Source organism: Cottoperca gobio, chromosome 17, assembly GCF_900634415.1.
Source record: "Cottoperca gobio chromosome 17, fCotGob3.1, whole genome shotgun sequence".
In the NCBI taxonomy this organism is placed as follows: domain Eukaryota; kingdom Metazoa; phylum Chordata; class Actinopteri; order Perciformes; family Bovichtidae; genus Cottoperca; species Cottoperca gobio.
Window position 1 is genome coordinate 16,255,601 of NC_041371.1, and position 23,995 is coordinate 16,279,595.

The 23,995-nt window shown below is 38.2% G+C and overlaps 1 protein-coding gene across 1 annotated transcript in view; it reads right to left on the reverse strand.

Annotated features, from left to right (window-relative positions):
- The window catches only part of brinp2 (bone morphogenetic protein/retinoic acid inducible neural-specific 2), a 188,085-nt gene that overhangs the window by 23,899 nt on the left and 140,191 nt on the right, over positions 1-23,995 (reverse strand). The window contains exon 6 of the mRNA XM_029453600.1: positions 21,157-21,393. Within this exon, the coding sequence (XP_029309460.1) occupies positions 21,157-21,393 (237 nt within the window). The remainder of the gene's footprint in view (positions 1-21,156; positions 21,394-23,995) is intronic.

A 23,995-nucleotide genomic window follows, 5' to 3' on the forward strand; every position in this document is an offset into this window, starting at 1 on the left:
CTGTGGCTAATAAGGGGGCATTAACCTTGAATACTCCCAAGGTCTCAGATAGCAAACGGAACCCAGATGGGCCAGCGCTGTGTTTGTCTGCAGACAGATGGGTTTTAACGGTGCACCCGCTCAAGCTGCAAACTATCCAAAGTAATAGCAGCGAGCGATCTGTTTATGTTTTTTACACCTTTTACATTATCACTGAGTTCCTTTACGTGTGAAGGTTATGAAGCCAAATGGATAAGTAAGCAATTTGTGAAGCGGAATGTCCAGTAATTACAAGAAAAGTATTACGGAGATTATTTACATTGGAACTTTACATTTTTAAATTGAGATTTTGAACTTCACTTTTACACATCCCATATGTTCATTTACAGCAACTGAAAATCATTTGAGCATTGTCAAAGATGTCACTAGGATGCAGCGTGTATTTGTACATATGGAATGTTCAATGTTGAATGGTCAAATGTGTCTCCTGCAACAAACGCGAAGACTTAATCTGGTGCTTTTCTTCCTTGTAATTCATATTTAAATCAACAATGTGATGGGGATCTAGAGACTGCATCGTAAACTGGTCCTTTTTTTTACATTCCCATCTACCTGGTTGACTAGCACCACTATGAGGTTCCTGTTTTTGGTTCAGAGTGAGATGTCTCTACAACTGAATTGCCAATGGATTTGCCATTTGATAGACATATTCCCCATGTTCCTCACAGGGTGAATTGTAATAATGTTGGTGATCTCCTGGCTTTACATTTAGTGACATCCTCAGGTAAAAACAATACTTTGGTTTATGACCAAATACCTTCAAAATATATAATGTTCCCATTGGTATTTATTAATCTAAATCTGTTCTCACAGTCAACTACCATCAATTTACATTCTTTATATGTTTCAAGTGTTGGTCCTTCAGCAGTTGTATGTTTCCGTTTCTCTCATTTGTGTTTCAAGTGTTCTCTGAAGCATCGTCTTTCTGAACTGACTCAACAGGCTGAATAATATGATTTTCTCCTCTTTCAGCATAAGGAAAGCCATTTTGTTTTACAATCCTTAGGAGCATTCACCTTGTGATTCTTTCAAGATGTGCTTTTAAATTGCTATGCATTTGAAAGCACAAGGTGACATTTCTCTAGCTCTACCTTTGTAGTTTAAATGTGATAGTTGTTATTAACCTTTGTCTGTTGCTTGATAGTAAGGTTTTACAAAACATACTGGTCTTGAATACCCAGCAAGCCTCCCACAGTCAAATACATTGAAGTAACAAAAAAAACCTAATGCAATCACACAGTGTGCCTCTGTAAAACACTTCTATGGGTACTTACACAACACACAAGCACGCACACAAATCACCTTCCCGGTAACGTAAATCATCCGCTTTATCCTTGATGGTCATTGATATGGTGATCGATGTTTTGATAGCCTGGATGTGCATATGCAATCCAGAGATGCCAAATTTAGCCTCTATTTATTCATCAAAGTACTTTTATTTTCTTCAGTGCCAGCCTTGAGGCTGCCAAGCAGACGGTGTCCTATGGCAAGCGGGTAAGCAATAACAGGTGAGAACGTGGCTCCTCAGTGAAGAGTTTAGAGCTATAAATCTTTGTTCTCTCGGTACAGCAGGAGTAACGTAGTGTTTCAGCTTCTTCTGAGAAGACTTCTGAGATGTTTGGGGCCTAGGGCAAAGTAAAGGTAGACATTTGCAAGAGGCTTAGACTGCATTGAGCACTCTGTACTGAAGCAAAAGGAGCTGCTTTGTACTACTACCCTGTGGGGACTTGGGGGTTGGGAGGACGAGAGGCCAATTTAAAGAGATTGGCTGATATAGAGATTGCTGTAAGGGATTCGGCAACGGTCAGCACTGGTCACTAGAAGCTAAACTTGTGCTGAAGAATTGTAATAGACTTTCCTGCCTCCTCCCCCGCTATAGTTTTTACATAGAGGGAAATTATAAAAAAAATCCCAATGAAGGGCCAATTGTGAATTTATGAATAGCAAATTTGGTCCCAATTATCTCCGACCAATAAGGTGTCACTGCTGAAGTGAGTAATGAGGGTTATAAATACCTGATGTCATCCGGTTTGAAATGAAAGGTGATCATCCTATCATAATGAATTGTGTCTGTTGACTAACCCAACTAAGTTACTGGCTGATGTAAACATATATAACGTATTAAATGAATCAGCTGCTTCATTAATGAAATCGCAGCTTACTGAGTGACTGAAACACTAATTGATTCAGCTGTCTTTATAATGTGTTTCGCTCATGATGGAACAGACAGGGAATGTAGATGTCTTTTCTGTTTCTTATGTTAAGGTTTACAGTCTGGAGCACTGACCCCAAAAATCAGATCAATCCTGATATGAACTAAATATTAGTTGCATTCTGATGTGATATGATGTTATAAAAACAGTGCAAGTCAAATCTCAAAGTGCAGACCTATTGTATATTTTTCAATGTACATTGAACACATGAACAACTTTATTCCTGTTTTACTTTGCGAGGTTTAATGTTATTATTTTAACATACTTTTACGATCACCTGTGTATCAGAGCTTCATGGAAAGATACTTTAAGGAGGGTTAACTTAATCCAGGGTTCCATATTTAGGCCTACTGTGTTTACAACTGTCCAAAATGCACACATGAAGGAAAATTATAACATGTGGACATGCTCTAGTGATGCATTTGCAAATGCTTTAGCATGTCAGAATGTTTGTTGGACTGAAGTTTGGCATATTTTAGGAAACCCAATGTCGGCACACATGTTTTCATCTGTTCCACCCGCTATTCAACTTTTTGGGAAACCATAACGCTTCCAAGTAATAACTTGACATGACATTGGAGGCACTTTGAACTCATGTGCACTCTTCTTGTGAGTCATATTGAGGGGCTAACCAAACTGGCATGGTTTAGCTAACAGACAATCTTGAAACTCATTTGCTATGGGCCTGACAATTTAGCCTGTGGGAGCAAGGGCTGGTATTTCTGGGGTTCCGATGTAGCCAGCAGATATCCGGATAAAGTATATATTGGCCAAGACTTCCTCTTACATGCACCGGTCATTGTTTATAGTCCGATTAGCAACTTGAGAATTGGCGTTAAAAGAAAACATCTACGACCAGATTGTTTGTTTCAAGTAGCCGGTTTACAATCAGTTAACAGATTTGAATTGTAATCTTGTTAAATGATATCTGATGGGTTCCCAGATTGCACTTTGGCCAATATGTTATGCCTCTTTTGCTCTCCACACAGAGTATTACCTGCATTGAACCAAAGCCCGCTCAAACATGATCAGTCAATACTATTTGTACTATTTATACGACTACAAACAGAAACCAGAAAACTTCTGATATCAAAATATTGTCCTGTTGCCAAGAGGTTCTATATTCATATGCAGATATCTAATCTGTTTATAGATGTTCACTAACAGGCAACAACTGTGCCACTGTGAAAGCTGTCCAGGTCTCTTAATGCATATGGCAAATTAAACAATAATTATACGCCCCCAACCCTAGAAAGTTGCATATTGAACAAAAGCCATGTAATGGTCCAGGATGAATAGAGTCCTACAAGATATTATGTGTAGAACTATATATTTTACCTGAGTGTCATTATGAGAAAAAACAGGACATCTTCACTCATGTGGTGGGCGGTTATTCCCAGATAGATGCATCTTGTAAAAAGCCTCCGAGTTGTACAGAGTAAACATTTATGAAGGGTATAAATGAACTGGCCCAAAATGTATCTGAAACCTTAATACTGACAAACAAATACCAAAATAAAATTTGACAACACATTTGGAAAGTGTTAGTTTAGATTGATTAATAATAATAATAATAATAATAATAATAATAATAATAATAATAATAATAATAATAATAATAATAATAATAATAATAATACATTTTATTTATCAAGCGCTTTTACGCTTTACAGGTACATATAACATTCAAAATGTCATTAAGAAAAACAGGACATCAACATTTAAAATACATAGAAGTAATTACACATTAAAAGCTAATGATTATATTGAACATTGAAATGTAGTGGCTTTGTAATTCACTTGCTTGAAACTGGTGTTTGAGTCAGTATTTCTATCTACACAGTGCTCTCCTGAGGTGAGTGTTTGCAACTCAATTTAAGTCCTTCTACAAAGAAACACAAATCCTTTAGCTGATGCTACCGAGGAGCAAAGAATATTCAATGTATATGTATATTACAAATATTTGGCTTTAATCTTTGAAGCCTGGATCTACACATGGGAGCGCAACTCATTTCCATACATAGAATGCCACAATTTCTGTTGGCATTAGACCCACTACTATACATAGATCTGAGCCTGTCTCTGAATAAATGGCATATATTTAATATATGACTATAGGTGTATGTCCTCCTGTCTGACTCTCAAACTCTTCACCTCGTAAAAGTTCATCCCAGAGAGGATGAACTTTACAAGGCCCTGAAAAAAAAAGAAAAAGCTGTCTTTGGCTGCATAGGCTCGTTAATGAGCACCTCATTAACTGTGAGGCCTGTCTGCATGGTCATATGCAGCTTTGACTCACACTAACAAACCACACACACACACACACCCAGATGCAAAAACAGTTACACAAGGTTGCACACACATGCTGTGATGACATTTGATAGGCTGTGTGTCTGTGGTCTAATTGAGTCTCCAGAGATTTGTGTTTGGCACTTAGCACCAGAAAAGCCTCTGTCCAGCCACTCGGGCTAGTAGATAGAAACAAATGACAGCACCAAAGAGAGGTACAACACACACACTATTTGATTTTTAAAATAATACAGAGTTTCGTCTGAGTAATTTGACCTGTCCATTTTCACTATTATTTAGAACAAAATAATGCAAAGTTAAGCTCTTATGTCATCTTACAATTTACACAGCCTTAGCTCTTCTTTGAAAGATTTTATCAGATGTCACTTTTTTCCAATTCATAGTTTTATTGCAACCTTTGAGCAAGTTAAAATGTAATGTATGTAATGTTTTTTTTTAAAATGACATGTAGGGGAGCTTTATTCATTTAGTCTTCATGACACAAGGGTCATTGCATCACAAAATTAATGAGTTTCAGTGGAGCCCGACAGTGCCTTTGCCTTTCTACAATCACTGATGTCATGTTCGCTGGATAAGTCTGGGCGTAACACCCCTTATCAATGCGCTTCAATTACTACCCACTCAATGAAGTGGCTAATATGTTCACTGTAACAGCATGTGGCCATGAGCGCTGATCTTCGTGAATTGTCTTTGAAAAGAGAGCAATGAGCAAAAACATAGCATAGAAAGGGGCCAATTTCTGCCAAATGCATATTATTACATTATTTAGATACGTGCAAATTGTACAAGAGGACCGAGACGCTATTTGCTTGGCAGCGCAGTTAGGTGTGTATTTCAACCTCTGAAGTTGCTTTGAGAATTACATGGTTTCGTGTTGTATTATTTGCGGGTTGAGCAACCTCACAACCCTCACAATCTTTATGTGAATTCACCCTCAGTGTTAAATGAAAGGTAGTTGCTCTTGAAGTGTTGACTTGCGCTGATACTTTATGGTTCTGGTCAGGTACCGTTATCACTGAAAACAGCTGCCTGCTGGTGCTGAAAGGGAACAGTAACACATAGACATTCAATTTATTGTTAATATAAAATAATTAATTAGTGCAGCTTTAAGCACACATTCAACATAGAGGCTTTAATTATGTTGTTGGATGGCTTAAGACAAAATAAATTTCAATATTTATAATTATTTTATAATAACTACTGTGGCCAAAAAGCAAGAGAATCCCCTGTCACCTGTGTTTACTCTATTTCTTACTAAATCCTTTGCAATTTGCTCTCTCAGTGTCCCTCGGCAACACAAAAGAAACTCCCTTGCGATGTTCAAAGTGCATATTTACCAATTACCGACGTCATGATAAACTCTCATGGGTTTAAATCTCTGTCTGACTACGTGGTTGAAGCTTCGGTGTAGTGAGAGATGTCCGCAAACATCTTAAATCCCTAACTGCAGAGGTTACCTGGTAAATGATGTATCCCCATAGCACCTCAATACCGCCATCTTAGTAATGCTTCACGGAGGTCGTCTCCAGGAAGTGAGGCGGGCAAAGCGATAACAGAGTGTTCATTACATCAACCGACCCCCCAGAGGAAAGGATTGCACCTTCTCCTTCTCCTCTTATCTCTGGAAAAGGTGCAGTTTTTTTTCTCAAGACTTTGGGAGGAGCAGAGGTTAGGGATGAAGAGTAAAACGGTAGAGGCTGTGTGTATGTGTATATTCTTGTGTTTGTGAGTGTGTGTTCTACAGCAAAGAGTCTCCTCTTATCCACTGCTGTGGGAAAAAAACTCTCCCAGGCAGCTTTAAAGAGCCGGCGCATGATTTACTGTAAAACAAATCTGAAAGTACAGCTGTCACCTGACTTGACTCTTCTCTTAATTTCCTGTCTAAACATCTTCTGTCTCTCCTTTATTTGATCACCTTTCTTTTGCTTGCCATTTCCTACCTTTACATCTTTTATATTCTGCACTTTCCTTTAGGTGAAGATTACTTCTTTTTTTTTTACTGAAAAACCTCCTCTGTCTTCTCATTTTCTCTCTCCTCCTCTTCCCTACCTTTTTCTGATTCCCCCTCCTCCCTCCCGTTCCTGTCCTCCCCTCCGCTCTCTACTCATCTGTTCTCCCATCTTTCCACATAATCTCATCTCTTCTGCTTTCATGTCCTCCCTTCTCCTCTCCTCCACATTCCTCTCATCTCCGTCTCTTCTTTGATTTACTCGCCTCCCTTATTCCACCTCATCTTTTTTCTTCTACATGTGTTGAAGGATTAATAGCTACTAGGTTATGCCTTGCAGAGCCATGGTGTCACCTCCTCTCACCCGGAGCAACGTCCTGAGATGAACTGCTCCTGACTGCCTATTTTTCATCGTGTGGCTCTATAGGCCCGAATGTGGTATAAGTTAGGAAGGAAAAGAGAATATTGAGCGCCAGTGATGAGCTGCTCTATTTTATGGGGGCTTTGATTGCTTCCGTCCCCTACATGTAGCTTCAGGCTATTTTGTTTCTTTAAAAAATAACTAACGACTATATCTATGTCTGTCACTCCAGAGTATCTCTCCACCTCTTTCTTTCTATATAATCCTCCATCCTTTCCATCCCCTTCCGCCAAAACCTCCTCCACAGACATTTGTGCTGGTTAGCCAATGCCAGCGGTCAAGTCATCTGGGAGATCATCTATTTCCACCTCAACACACAGATGAAGAAAGTGGCTGCCCACTCTTTCTGTCCTCCTCCTCTTGAGCCTTCCTCCTTCTATGCCTTCATTTGTGTTGATGTAATGAAGAATTTTTTATCAGAAAAGAGTTGAGAAAGCTGTTGTGGCAAGAGATCAACTACAGATAGATTCAACCTCTGACCTCTGAAGTCAGATACAAGGATAAAACATCAATTAACAAAGATGAAAAGAGATTCAAATATATTACAAGAATATAATGGAAAAGTAGATATACACTCAAGGGTACAATGTGTAAGATATGCCAGCATTGACCTCACATTATCAACAGAATGTGAAGAGGTAACAGTGTTGACGATATGTCAAAAACATCTATTTGTTGTATTGTAGTGATATCTACTGAAATTAGCAGTCCAACTGAGTAGCTGCGGCTGGTCCTGTCTTGTAATACCACTTGTTTCTCAAGAGGCGATAGTGAGGCACTGCTGCGCCAGTCTGCCCTCAGTGTAGAGAAAGAAGAACTATAGCTGCCTGACTCAAGCAGTTCTTGTCAATACATCCATGATATCTGCAAGTTTTGTTACTGAGCCGCCAGATCCTCTGCATGCTTCTCTTCAGGTAAAGCTGTACTATGATGGCGCATAGGACGGACAAAAACAAGAGTCGTTCTCTCGTCTCTGCCACGCCTGACCCAAGCTAATAGTGGTGAATTACTGTCCCTATTTCTTTGGAGCAGGTGGTTTGGAACCTCACATTGCACCTTTAAATAGTCTGGGATTTTTTCTTTTATACCTTTGAGAATATAAAATGTATTATTTTGTACTCCAACAGATTTGAATGTTAATTAAATTTGTATTAGAATAAGGCCACATCCATCCTCTGGTCATTTTTTGAAGAGCTACTGCATTTTGAATAAGTGTTAAAATAAATATTTTTGATTAAATAAAACTATATTTGTGTGCTATTCTGGTGACTGGCAAAGTCTGTGACCAGGCCCTTTGAATGCTTTTACTCCACTGCTTCTTCCTATTGCAAGTCTCAAACAATGACCAGTGCTGATTTCTGTTTACAGGATTTTAAAGAGAACCATAAGGGGTCAAAGCAAGTGAGCCAGAGCGGAAAAGTTCAGACACAGGAAACTTTTCTTCACTCATCTGAGTAAACCTCAGTTCCACAAAAAATCTAATTGGGCGTCAACATTAGAAAATTAAAACAAGAATACATGGCAATTTAAATGAAAGATCTCATGAGGTGTGTGTGTGTGTGTGTGTGTGTGTGTGTGTGTGTGTGTGTGTGTGTGTGTGTGTGTGTGTGTGTGTGTGTGTGTGTGTGTGTGTGTGTGTGTGTGTGTGTGTGTGTGTGTGTGTGTGTGTGTGTGTGTGTGTGTTGCACCAAAGAACGATACAAAAGAAAAGAACAAACATACTACAATTATGTTATCCTCAAATATGCTAGTTTTATACTTGCATAATTAGCTGCGGCCTAATTAACTGTGGCGCATAAACTGTAGAGCATCTGGATTTTAGACGCTTAAAGAGATGGTGAAGTAACTGCACGAGACCGGCTGTTTCAAACAAGAAAATGGAGAGGGTTCACCCTTGAGAGAAAATAGGTATCCACAGAAAATGCCACGGCAATACTCTATGGCCATAAGATTTTGTATTTTGTCTTGTCTAACTATACAGTTTGCCTCGATGGTGGTGCTAGATTAAAGGTCAGGTCAGAAATTCTGAGGGAGAGGAAAATACACAGCAAAGGTCCTGTAACATATTAAATTACGAGGTACGTTAGAAACCAAAGTGTTGCTTGAAGAAAAAGATTGCCTTGACAGTGAAGCTGGACAAAAGATACGAGGGATCTGCAACATGTTTAGTTCTCATCCTCTGAAGACCATGAATATCATTTTAAATGGCAATGTGGAGAAGTCGGACTAAAGTGTACTGTGCTAAAATGGTTCAACTTCTACCTAAAAGAAAAAAGCTTTTCAGTCGCAATAGAAAACTGCTCTTCATCTCCTGCTCTCATTAAATGTGGCAGCCCTCAAGGTTAAGTTGTATGCACTCTTTTATTCTCATTATACATGCTTCCCCTTGGCTCTGTCTTTGAAAAATACAACATATTGTTTCACTGTTATGCGGATGCACAATTTTACCTTCCGGTTACTGGAAAACCTCTTTAACTGTCTAAACAACATCAAATGTTAGGATGCGAGGAGCTTTGATTAAATGAACAAAACTGAGGTATTCATGTTTGGGCCCTCCTAGCTCTGTCACCAGCCTAACCAATGCACCCGGGCCCCTGTCTGCAAATGTGCATAATGAAGTTAAAAATATTGGTGTCTTCTTGGACATTTTATTGAATTTCTTAAAACAAGTCAGTTGTGTTGTGAAGGTCTGCTTTTATCAGCTTAGAATCTCAGCTAAATTAAAATAATGTTTTATCTGATGAGGACCTTAAAACAGTTATCCATGCTTTTATCCCCACTCAGCTTGATTACTGTAATTTTCTGTAAATGGGGTTGACCCATTTCAACCTTCTTCGATTCCAAATGGTTCAAAATGCAGCTGCTAGACTTTTTACTGGAACAGAGAAAAGACAACAAGTTACTTCAGTTTTGGCTCATGCTGCGTTAGTCACCAGTGGAATACATAATTGATTTTAATGTTTACGGTTTCTTTTTAAAGCCTTACCTATGTAAGGCTTTAAAGCTAATTAAATTAAATTAAATTTTAGTAAGCTAATCCATATTAGCTTCACAATACGTTACTGACCTGCTAACCACATCATCTGCCTCCAGGTCACTCAGGTCATGCTCACTACAAATCTTTTGAGTCCCTCACTCATGCCTCAAAACAACAAGACTTTTTGCTCCCAGGTTCTGGAATAGCCTCCCACCCCAAAGTAAGACCTGTTCCAACATTGACATTTTTTATCAAATTTAAAGTCCCACCTATTTATTTAATTGATTTTAGATCAGTCCCAATGGCTTTTGTCAAGAGCTTATTAACTTATTCCTCTTTATGTCCTCTTACTGTTTTTTAATCATTTTCTCTCAAAAATATCTTTATATATATCTTTATATATATCTTATATATATATATATATATATATACATATTATTGCGTTTTATGTCTTTAATTATGTATAACTGTTATGTATACCTGGTATATGTATACCAATTCAGGCAGATTTAACCAAAGATATTTGGGTCAACTCCTGTTGTTTTTAAATATGCAATATAAATAAACTGACTTGACTTGACATAACCATAAAAAGGCACATTTGCCACAGTTAGCCAAAGCTTCTTATGCTTCTATTCTTCTTTTCTTTGTTGAGCAATAGCTGTCAATGGCAGTGGGCATTCTGGCTTCCAGAGTATTTGATCCGGAGGCAGAAGAGAGCGAAAGGTGATGTGAAAAGTGAGCCTGTTACCATTGGCAACCACTTTTAAAAAGTATTTTTGTGCAGGGGTAAAGCATAAAAGCAACGTCTTACTGTTCCATTCTGACTGTTTACAATGCCTGCTAATAAGATGCCAATGAATGACTTCCGTGTCGGAAACGGACACGGAAGCAAAACAGACATTTCAGAAAATTCTATGAAAAGCTTTTTATTATTTTATTAGCCTGTTGGCATTTCAGTTTAATCAGATATGATCAATACAATATTATTTATTACTATCATACATAACATTTTTTAGCCAGTTTAATACAACACGGCTAATCCCAGCAGACAATAGTTGATGACGTGTGGAAGGAGACAACTTTGACCCCTCCAAAACCTGACACGCACAAAATAGACATCAAAGAAAGAAGAAGTGGCTTATTATGCAAACTCATAGTTCTTGACTATGCTATTTTATTTTACCTGACTGCATTTTAATAATGAAGCCTATTATTATTATAATGGCACAAAAAAAACTGTAAATTAAATACACCCTCTGACTTATATATAAAATGCATAGTGCCCAGTATTTGAAAATTGCCTCAGGCAACCCTTCTGTATACAAATTAATATAGCGGTGAGTCTAAAAATGATCAGTGAACTAATGCAAATTGCGCGGCCGGTCAAAAATGCTGGAAAAATCTGCTGAAGGCATTCCTTCACTTTGTTTTTGTCTAAAATGTAGGGATCCATTTTGCCTGACCTCTTTTGTGAATTGTTGTCAGATACATCTTTAGGCAGATGATACTTTAATATACTCTCGTGGTTATCTAGCCAGTTACATGTCTCCTTTAATACACTTCATTATGCTCTTGTAACTTTAAATGACTATATCATGCAAATAAAATGACATAGCAAGTCTCAGCAGACAGTAGTTGTGGTGGGGAAGGAGACAACTTTAACCCCTATCCAAAACCTGACAATCACCAAATAGACATCAAAGAAAGAAAAAGTGGCCTTTTTTATGCAAACTCACATACTGTTTGAATATGCTTTTACATTTTACCCTTAAGAAAATGACTGCATTTTGATAATGAAGCCTATTATTATTAAAATGGCAAACAACCCTGCACATTAAATTATGTTACCATTCAATAAACCCTCTGACTTTTATATAAAAAAAGCTTTTAACTCATCTGGATTTTTTCCCTTTGAGTCAGTAATAGACAGAATTCCTTTGTGATGTCTGATGTGATTGTGTTGCTGCTCAAGCCTGGAAATAGAAGACTTCTAATATTTTAGGTAGCTAACCACTCAGGAGCTGAAAAACAACATGACGGGGTGAGGGCGACCTTCACCGAAGGCTTCATGAAATCCATTAGAGGTGAATTTACGTTTGAAATATGAAAATGCTCTTGTAACTTCAAATTAGTATATCATGCAAATATAAGTACATCCATTCCCATTCTCACTGCCAACTGCTTTAATGTTGAGAGAGTCACTCAATAAAAAAGCTTGGCAACTGGTTCAAAGCCAAACTATGGTTTTTAAAAACAGTACCAGACCCAGCTTCCCACTGATTTACTGGAGGACGATTGAAGTAACTTTCCTCTCATTTCTGGATTAGGGAGATGTCATTTACATAGATGTCCCCATACGGAGATCCATAGATGATGAGCAGTTGATAATCCTATTTTAATTGCTGTCTCCCATTAATGATAATTTCTCCATCAGCATATCCGATTGTAAAGTAGACATCAGAGTATACATTATTAACAGATCATTAACATTACAGATTAGAACAGTGCCTACATGCAAATGTTTGATCAAGAGTGGTCAAGTTATGTGTTTAGAGTATAGGTACGAAGTGCAGCATTTCCTTTAGATTTACAGTGTCAACATTCAATACAGAACCCTTCTTGATAATAATCCTTCATTGTCTGACATTGTCTCACAAAAAAAAGGCTAAATTATTTTCTATATATACACCATGATTTTTAAAAGTAATATAAATTAATAAAATAAGTAATATAATACATTTTGTTTTATTCTAAGCAGAAAGACATTCTGAAAATGTGTAATTAGTTATGCTCGGTGCAGTAATCAATGGTTTATCCAGGTGAATAAATCTCTCTGGGATTGATATCTCTGAACTATGCAATCCCATTTGCTTCTACGGCAATAGGTTTCAAAACCTGCAATAATGTAAAGGCTCTCATGCTTCAGTGTCTGGCAAGATGAACACACTGGATTGTAATGAAACCCTTAATCCAGAGTGTAAGCACATGCTGTTTATGTTGCTTTCACTCAAAAGGTACAACGGGACAACGTTTACAACAACTACAACAAAAGCATGCCAGAAGGAAGAATTGGTTCGGGATTCCTGCTGTAAAAAAAAAAAGCAATAAGGATAAACAGATATAGTGAACGAAAGAGAAAATAAATAAATAAATAAAGACAATGCAAGGAAGACTGCCTATGCCCAACACAGTGGAATAAATGAGGGAAATGAAATGAGAAGGTAAAGGAAGTACTGCCAAATTTTGAGCCAAGGCAAAATCCATCTCTGGGACTAAAATAATCCCTCCCTCTTTTGTTGTTTTTACAAATCCAGGAAGTGCTTGTGCTACATCTACACCCTGAGACAGGATGCTTTATGACGGCAATAAAGACGGAAATGGGCAGAGATTCAAAGCAGCGGGGTCCTGATAGTGTTGAGTGGAATCCATGCCAGGACTATTTGTATGTGGTACCAAGTATCAAACAGATTCCTGTTAGCTTGCAGGGATGCTTTTTAATTAACATAATGGAGGAAGAGAGACAATTAGACAATTTGTACTGCATCGCTAAACTAAAAGAGGAGCCATACGATGCAGAACAGAGAAGGTCTACAAACCGTTAGAAGATGTGTACAGAGAGAGAGAGAGAGAGAGAGAGAGAGAGAGAGAGAGAGAGAGAGAGAGAGAGAGAGAGAGAGAGAGAGAGAGAGAGAGAGAGAGAGAGAGAGAGAGAGAGAGAGAGAGAAGAGATGTGTAAACATGTATGATCAGGATATACAGCTGCCAGTTGGAACAAGGACAGGATGGTAAATAGTGCTATATGTCACTGGTCTGACAATCAGCATGGGGAACATAAGCAAAGGACGCTGAACACTTACACCTACAGTTTACACACAATTTCAATGCACTTAACAGTATTGATTGGCTTATTAAAGGGCTGGCTCACCCAAAAGAAAAACATATTTTCTCATGTCCCTCTGGTGATACTTAGCTATGCAGATTGTTTTGGTTTTGAAATATTAATCTTGGATATTTCCCTTTACCCAAATACAATGCAGGTGAATGGAATGTAATAGAGACTATAACTTTAATAAGAAATTTATGCCATTAAAGACTGATTACAGTATGTTCTGTAGATGTTTTTTCTGGAAACCATGTCCGTTTTACTCATAACTAAAACTATATCTGCATCACCAGAAACCAACTAACATCTTTCACCTGTATCAACTTGACTGACATTTCTGACCTGCCACCACTATGCTTAAGTTTTGGTTAGGTTTGATGGTTACAAGAAACTAACTTTGATGAACAGCGGTCACCAGTGTTTCTTCACCCATTCCTTCACCACAACCTCCTCCTTAAGATTTTTTGCGTCAGCATAAGAACACCACATTAATTCCACTTTTGCCTCTGAGAGACAACACTCAACAACACAAGAGGTCCTTCTTGGTTAAACACAGATCTTTTGTGAATGGACATGGGCATTTCTTGTTACAGAAGTTCTTAAAGAAGGCACCAGGCCCAGGTTTGAATGTTCTTCTTCCACAGATTCTATCCTCTACTATAGATGGACATAAGGCCAGTTGTGGAGAGTATTATGGTGTTTTTGACAGTCTTTGACAACAAAACAAATGTATACGGTATACTGGAACCCTGACAAGGACTGTTTGCATAATAGGATGCTTATTTTCTTATAAAATGCCTTCCCGTGCAACCACGATGAGACTTAATGATTCCCAGTTGATGCTGTTGTTGAACCTGTTGTGCCATTACAGGGTGACACCGAGATTGGGTAAAATGTTTTTGTATGTGAGTCACAAAAATGGATGTTGTTTCTTTCATCTAATGCTGTACTTTGCCTCATGGTCTGACTAGCTTGTCTAATGGTCACAATACCAACCTATTTCTTCACTGGACATGGACATTAGAAATTGGTTCAGCAAGCAAAGCACATCCAATTAACACTGTGTGACTGGTGTTGAGCATTGTAATGCATCAGCTACAGCAGCTGCCTGAATGTCTTCTTAACAATGTCATGTTATTGTCGATACATAGTGAAAATAACAAGAGTGTTTCATTATTAGTCTACTAAGTGACAGGACTACACAACATGCAGCTGCTAAAGCTGTGCTACTAAACAAAGGCAAGACAAATGTCTTCAGCTACACTAACAGCTGAATGAGCACTCAACAAAAAGCTATTGAAATATTTCAGGTTAAGGTCAATGTAATCATCAACAATTGGAATACACTGTTTACAATCCAAAACCATTGAAACATTGAGTACCCTTGCTCCCAACACGGAAATCTAAAGTACTGCATTGAAAACATGATGAACATGAATGATAAAACATTGTTCTGATAGTCAATGCTTTAAGTGTATTGGTATATCTTTCCCTTCTTCGACCAACATGAACTAAAAGCAGCAGAAGCGGAAAGTTTCTCTTGTTGAAAATGACTGAGATTTCTCCTCTTTCCTCACTCTGTCTTTCTCTCAGTGGAGAGTCAACACTGCCTTCTACCCACCCTTGGAGCAGGGAATTGAATCTCAATTACCAAGATGCTCCGTCTTATGTTTCATGTATGAGTGACCTCATTAGTAACTTACACCCTTTCCTCACCCTTTGTAACATGTATGGTGGCCGAGATCAGCTGAGGTAGTATCCCAAAGATTCAGCTTAATGGCTTTGGTTGCTGGATAAAACACGCTATTGATATGCTAATTCTAACCCCTATCAGAATTCTATTATACGATTGCCTCTTTAATTTGGAACTTAAACCTTGGAGTCAGTGGAACATTGTGTCACCTATGATTGCTTACGGTGGTTAATTAACTTTTAAAGCCACACTTAGGGATCAGGACTTAGCAAAGGTCACTGGAACATTGCTGATTGGAAGTGAAGCATCTATGGTCGAACAATGGACCATTCTATACTGCTAACTGAGAGTGTACATTTGCTTATCATTTTGGGATTTATTCTTACTTAATGTGACTCACGTATCACTTACTTGCTTGAAAGTAAGTAAGTAAGTGTTTATATTCTAGTTTTGGTTGCTTTACTGCAATGAACATGGGCACTGTAGTTTATTTGAAGTCCATCCCACATACACTGTCCTGCGGCCTGAAATACTGCTAACGCACTAAATGTAAACTAATCTGCTCCTCAAAATACTATTTGCTTCTGTTTGAGAAACTTTTGATTAAAAAAATGTTTGCCTCGGTAGAATTGAATGGGCTTGGACATCAGAGAGCTCTGAAAAACTGACTGATCTTTTCATTGTATTTGTTCTTTGGAAAACTATTTCATGTTGGTGTTTTAGAGCTTTTGGAAAGTGCTGACATCCAACTATTGAGATCGACTTTTTTTCCAATAATTTGATACATAATGTCCATGTTCAATGTCCATGTCTGTTAAACCTCTTACAGTATGTAGAAGGTTTTTGTCACTCATGAAGAATCACTGTCCCTGAGCTCACAAATATTTTTTAAGTCTATGACAGACAAACCATGAACTACAGCACTCTGTATTAGGAATGTGGCACTGCAATTTTATACACACACCGTATAGAACCAGATATTGGGGAATCTAGTGCTTAGCCTTGAAGCTTACTGTGTTTTCCAATTTCACAAAACCGAAGGTGTGATGTTCAGGACATAACTTATTCACACCTTCACAGGACATCTTGCCTCCTGAACGGTACATGACATCTAGCCAAAAAGAAAAAAACCTTATAGCAGAGAGAGAGAGAGAGAGAGAGTGTGTCTCTAGCTTTGGGTCTTCAGTTGAGGAAATGGTGAATGGTTGAGATTTCAGGGTATTATTTTCCTCTTTCCTCTCACACACAAAATGATTTAGTCTCTTCTTTGTCCTCCTTCTGTCTCTCTGACATACACATGGACAATCTCTCTCGCACACACGCTATCCTCGCAGTTGTTTTCACCTCGCCACAATAAATTTATCAGCCCATCCCAGAAGAGGATATTCAGCCCAGCTTCCTAGGCCCCCCCGGAAGCAAAAAAAACACCCCGTGTGTGTGTGTGTGTGTGTGTGTGTGTGTGTGTGTGTGTGTGTGTGTGTGTGTGTGTGTGTGTGTGTGTGTGTGTGAAAAAGAGAGAAGATACAAAAAAAAAAAAGGGACAGAGATAGTAAGACAGAGAGAGGGGGAGCTCTGAAAGTCAAACAATATTTGCCATGTATCTTACTATCATCTCTCTGCATTCAGTGTTCATCCAAACTTGTCTTGTGTGAGTCTGGCTGAGTGTGTGAATGTGTAAGTGGATTGTTTCTTAAAATTAGATAAAATGTTGATTATCCCCTGGATACATGCCTGTGGATGTACAGTATGTGCCTGTCTGTGCTGCCTGTCCTTGTGTGTGACTAACCGTGGAGCCTTTGATATTTTTAGCTCGATACTCAAGCACACAAGCTTCTGAATTTACTAAAGGCCTCATTTTTGTATGACAAACAGCACAAAGTTAAGCTCCTGACAAAAATCATATCGTCAGCGAAGCACGAAAAGCCTCGCAATTACACGTCTTCCTCCTCTCTTTTCAATGCTCTGTCAGTGCATCTTTATGAAGGTTTAATATGTGGCAAAAAAAGTATCTTTGCAAAGTCAGGTGCTGTCAAAATGAGGCTAAGTGAATACAGAGAAATGCTGTTTACCTCCGTAATGTCACTCACTAAGCAATTTCCAAATAAGTGGAAGCACACACACAATCGCCTGAATTCTGCAGGGAATTACATCACACCCACAACATTTAAGAGAAGCTGCCAGAAACCTGTCTCCAATTACATCCTGCTTACACTTTCCAAGTCATTAAGAAGTGAGCTGGAGAAGAGTTGAGATGTAGCAAAAAAAGAAAGAAAGAAGAGAAGCTTCAGCCAATTTAGGAAGTGACACCTGAATTGTTCTGCATCATTGCCTCCATTACATCACACACCTGTGTCTCGCTTTTTGTGATGAATATTTTTGATAAAGCAGCCTGGCTTGGTGAAAATCGATTTAACAAAAGTGAGACCGAACACCCGAAGAGGCCTCTGGCACTGTGGCTCAGCCTGCTAAGAAACACTTAACTGTATTATATCTAATAATGCAGCAGTTTCAAAACGTAAGCTGAGAACAGACAGGCAGAGTTCTGTTGAGTAACAATTTAAGTCAGTGTTGTGCTTTTAAGTAAGGAAGTAGTTTAATGTTTGCTTAATTATCAGCTTTCTTAAGACAGCTCAGTACAGAAATGATTTACACTACTGTGAAGTTATCTTCTTAATTTCACATCAATATTTATGCATAGATCCTACTATTCCTTCTGATCATGCTAATGCTACTTCTATCAGATACAAGGGGTGGACAACACAACTAAGGAGTAATTAATAAGTACTATTGTGTGGTTTATAGGATCTTACATTGTCCTTAAAACATTTAATTATTTCTCATAAAAAACTAGTTATTTCTAAACAATAAAACCCATATTTTTCATTGCCCATATCTCATAATTTCAGTATTTTCTGGCTATTGTTCAGAAAATTCAGCACATGGTCTTGTTTTAAAAGTTGGGCAAGACTATAATGTTACATGTCATCCTTATGTTAATTATGTAATCAGAGAGATTTTGGATTCACTTCAGTTGCTTGCTCACTTGACAAAACATCCCAGTAAAAACTAGAATGGCACTCAGAAAGCTCAGACCTTCAGCAGGGCCAATTTCAAGCAGTTGCAAAGTCGTTCTTCCAACTTCGGTGTTGCTATGAGCTTTAAGTCGTTATATAGCAACAACACGAACACTACGAGAAGACTTGTTGAATTGTATTGCTAAGAGCCATCAATCCAACATTTAATTTTGTCTGCCATATTTCTGCGTAATGTGATGTGTAATATGACGCCAACTCAGCAAGTCGAGTATGAGTGGGCCTTCACGTGGATTTTCTCAGTCGCGATCAACATTTTTTAAAGATTATTCTGACATCACATAAATGTAGCACAAATGCCTTATCTCGCAATGTTTGAGTGTATCCGCTCAATGGTTTGTATCCGCTCCAAAATGTAATGGGTTCTTCCGTGGCCCATGCTACACTCTTCGTTAAAATCAGGCTAGACATTTTTCCAAAATCTTGCAAACAAACAAACTGAGCCGAAAACATGACCTCCTTGCTAAAGTTAACAAAGGGTATAAACAGCTGGCTGATAACACAATGTCCCTTATTGTCACTTGAAAATGTACATAAACGCACTGTTCTGTCTCTACTCCAGTAGAACAACAGCTTTGCCAGAGTTCTCTCAGTACAACACTAAATGCCCTCTCAGACACAACATAAAACATGTTAAATATAGCATACTGAGGTTACTAAACGCTCATATATTAGGCTTTCATATAATGTGTCTTTTATGAAGAATCCCACCTCATTGATGAGTGCACTCTATTAGTCAGTAAATATCACAAGTGATTATGAACATAGTTAGAACAACACTTCACAGGTACACGCTTTATAAACAGAGTGTTATTGAGAATAAACTGCATCCAGCTTGGAGCTATAAATCACCCACCTGCTACATCTGTAACTGGAACTGAACACTCTTATGCAACACACTCTCTGTCCTGCTGTCCATAGCTCTGCTCTTCTATTTACTGTAACACACACTATATCCACAGTCTGTCTCAACACCAATGCCCAATGCACACACACTGCCATGTATTAATAAGGGTATTTTACCAAATGACCCCATTAAATATGAAGTCAAAGCCTTAAAAACAACCTTTATACGCTGATTCAAAGGAATGAAGACATCTTTGTCAAGTAGCACTCAGAGAACATATTGATTGAAAGGGCTTAGCTAGAGAAGCTTATTTTCCAGGTTACAGAAAATATCTACAAAATGTTACAGTTTCACATTAAACACGTAAAGGCAGTCAGTAAGGATTTCAAAAAGGATGCAATACCTGGATTTATTTATTTTCGTTGGTGTGCTATTTAATAGGTATTGGACTGTAAGTTATCAGCTCATTATATCTGATGAACAGCTAAGGTTTTAGGCTCTTGTTTGGATCACTGCTGATATCTGCAACAGTAAGGCTAAAAGCAACTCATACTCGCCACATACTTTCACTGGGAACACCTTGTATTTCTATGCCATAAGAATAATTTTATAGGGTAACGTAACATCATATTTTAGCTTGAACACTCAAAAAAGGCATTCCAACCCAGCACGCACACACCCACTCGACCACCCCCGCAGTAACTCCTCGACCACTGACACTGCCCTGTCAGATGGTTTATTCAGCTTCTCTCTTTCTTTCCTACTGAATTTCTACACATTTCACAGTGACACATTTTGGGACTTTCAGCCTTGTTAATCCATAATACACCTGGCAGAAATCCACAATGCATAGTACTGTAGTAACATATTACTTGTTACATATTACTCTTGTTTTCATTTCTATACAAGCTGGAAGCAGTTTGCATTACACAAAGCTTATGTTCTATCATCTGACATGTAAAGCAGTGAGAGGGATTCCAGTTAGCCAAGACTGTGGTTCAGAGCCATTTGAACTGTTAGTTTAGCTTAGCTTCAGTGTGACAGAATAAGATAAGTGAATGAGTGGTGGGCAGGATTGAAATGAGCAAATTACCAAACACTATTCCACAACTCTGCAAACTACTAGTTAAGCACTAGCATTTCTACTATTGCCTTACTAAGATGCACACTCTCAAGTCATACTGTAAACACTGCTAAGAGTTTATTTACAGTATGCATCTATATGGTCAGGGTAGAGTGTGGAGGGTAGGTGGTGGCCATTGTAATGTATATCATAGATTTATTTTGGTCTAGAGAGGATTCGAGAATTCCCCTGCATTTTGGAAAAAGGCAAATTCTGTTGTAATGAACATATGAGGACCGGCAGGATCGGAAGAATACTGTACTCATAATTCAGTAACTTAAATAGTAGATTTAGTCAGTAGTGTTAAGTTACTCTTTAAAGACTGTGTGATCACATACAAATTATATACGCAGTGGCTATAATATAACCTCATTATCAATATATGTATTATACCTTGTGTTATCTACATAAATATCACCAGGTTTATATTGGCCACAATAGTCACACCAGCTCACGTAACATGGATGAAAAGTTGAAGTTACTCCAGGCCTCTAAGCTAAACTCAAATCTCAATCAACACGACCGACCACTTTGTTTCAGTTGTTGGTTAAAGTTTCAACCTCAACGCCAGACCAACTAGTTTCTTATTAACCATTCCAGCCCATACCTGATTCCATGAAGTCTTGGTTGAAGCTGCCCCAAGCCTCTTTGCTCTTCTCCAGGTTCTCCTCCATGACCTTGATGTCAGCAAAGGGACAGTTGCACTCTGGGTAGCGGGCAGAGCACCGGCACCAGCAGTCGTTGTTGCGGCAGAGCAACTCGCCCTCCGAGTTGCATGCAATATAGCTGAGGGCTGCCTCCACAAAACGCCCACGCAGGAACTCTGGCAGGACATCTTGCAAGCCTGGAAAAGAAAGGTGGAACACATGGTAATGTAAAACTTCATTTTCAGAATAAATGTTTCTATTTACAAACTGGTTCCACATGCTTGCTGATGTTATTTTTGTAAAGCTGAAAGTAGAAATGTAGGGGAATAATGGATAGCCTTGGTATATAAAATGAAGATTTTGATATATTAAAGAATATTGTCCAAATCATATTTCCTTAGAACAACAATCACCGTTGCAGCTTGGAATCACTGCTTTTTGATGAAAATCTTGTTTTAAAAGGCACTTTTTACATAGTGCAACTGAATGTTCCAGTTAAACATTCTTAAACATACAACTTGACTTTCACTAATGTCATGTATTCACAGTTTATGACAGTTAAATGACAGCTCTAATTCAAACTCCAATATGTACATCAGAGAACAAGCTATTAAAATGTTCATCTTCACAGAGATACTGACACTAATAACATGTCTTATCATGGTTGAGGCCAATAGTAACGACATGTGCAAAGACAATGGCTAATCAGCTGACTGTGTTTATTGTGTGGGGTGCTTACTAAACCAAATAATAAATGTCTCTCTGTTCTCTGATTGTCAAAGAAACTTGAACTATGTATATGTAGGGCGGTATTAACACAGGGACAAGAAAATAGGTTGTTTTCTCCAGAGCAGTTCAGCTCATATTATTTTCAGTGGCAGCTCTTGCAGCAGGTACAGTGGGTGCATATGCAATACGTTTAGAAGTCTGCCCAGGGGCATTATTTAATAGTTTTGGAAGCTATCAGTAGAAACTGTCACCTAGTCTGCAGTCATCATAAACAACCTGCTGTTCCTACCTGCCATGTACAGGTTGTTTTCTATCTGCTGGATTCATTATTTCCTCTTCCCGCTGTGTAATGTAGACGCTCAAATCCTCATCAAAACTTTTGCTTTTTACAATATGCACGAAATGCCTTTAAACTTTGTCCATATTTGATTGTTTAAAAGCAAGCCCAGAAAGATGTTTCATATTTTCTAAATTGCTTTTTCCTTTAAAAAGTCAGTGACATGCAACCAGCTAAAATCGTGCTCCATCAGTTGTTGAGTTGTGTTCAAACTGATACCTATGGTTACATGTAAAGTCTTATCAAAGTCAATTGGGGACTAAAAACATCAGGAACATGCTAATGAGGGTGACTTGAGGCAAAGCTGCATCTACATTGAGTTGAAAATGTGTCCATTTGAAATGTGAAGAAATTGTACTGTTCCTCAGAATATATAGTTCCAATTCATGAACGTACATTAGTAAAAAAGAGTCTGAGTAGTCACATAAAAACGCACAGCACCACACAGATGTTTGGTGTGCAGGCCTACAATGCTAGCTAGCTAACAGGTAAAGCTAGTTTCTGTTCAGCACATGTTTGTCACAAACATAGTTAAACAATAGCAAATAAAGTGAGGCAAATATTTGCTTATAGTTTTGTCCTTTCCCTCCAATAAATGAACTTGGTTGAGTATGGTGTTATTACGCTAGTTTAACAAACCCCTAGACTTAAATTTGAGCGATGAACACCAGACTTGCTCTTGTTTCTGTGCTACTATTTATCGTCTAGATAAGACTGGAAATTTGAAATGTCCTGTATTTGGAGCACTATGAATATATATTATACTATATATATATATATATATACACACTATGAACCCCCTTTTTGGTTTACCCACCGGTCAGTCATACGATTGGCTCACTATGTTAGTTTAGACCTTCAACACTAAAAAAGATCAACAATTCAAGCAAATACATTCCCAAGCTCGAATTGGAAACACTGTCCGTCTTCATGTCCTTTTACAGCGGGTGTCATTGCTTTCATTATTTTATTTGGAATACAGTGATATGCTAATTATGGTGCCACAGTTTCATCACTGCACAGTCTATTAAACCCAATAGTAAGCGTTCTTAAAAGTACATCGTCATCTGTTTGAAACCAGCAGGCGGCCTTCAGAAGAGTGTGTTCACGCTGCTTCTCTGAATTCTTCTGTTGGTCCGTTTCTGTCTGTCTGTCTAATAATTATCAATTTATTGTGTCAAAAGCTTCTTTTCTCCACACTTCACAATCTCAGTCTGGATGATTTTCAACAGCCAAGTCAATCCTTCTGTGCCCTGGTATGAATATGCATGACTCTTCCTTGGTATTTATCCTTTAAATTGCTTGGAAAGAGATGTAATTAGTCACATTCTTTCTATTCCATGTCTTGGCAGGTGCTTTGAGGTTTTTGCAAGTGTGTGCGTTTGTGTGTGTGTTCAAGTTGCAAATCTGGCAGGGGTTTCTTCAGTTTGGGAAACAGCTAAATAACACTCTTCACATCACTAATCACTATCCCACGTTCTCTTTCTCTTGCACCTCACCGTTTGTTGATTCGACTTTCTACTTCTTCGTTTTCTTTCTTTTAGTTACAATCATTCACATTTAGAAAGTAGATGTGGTCATTTTCCCACGGACTAGTCTGTGAGTGTAAGGACTTATCTCCTTTTTGCTACAGGCAGTGGTAGTTTCCAAACATGCCTTGGACTCAGTTTGAATATACATATAGTGATACATATTTATTTAAAGTTAAAAAATATCTAACACAGGAAATGTAT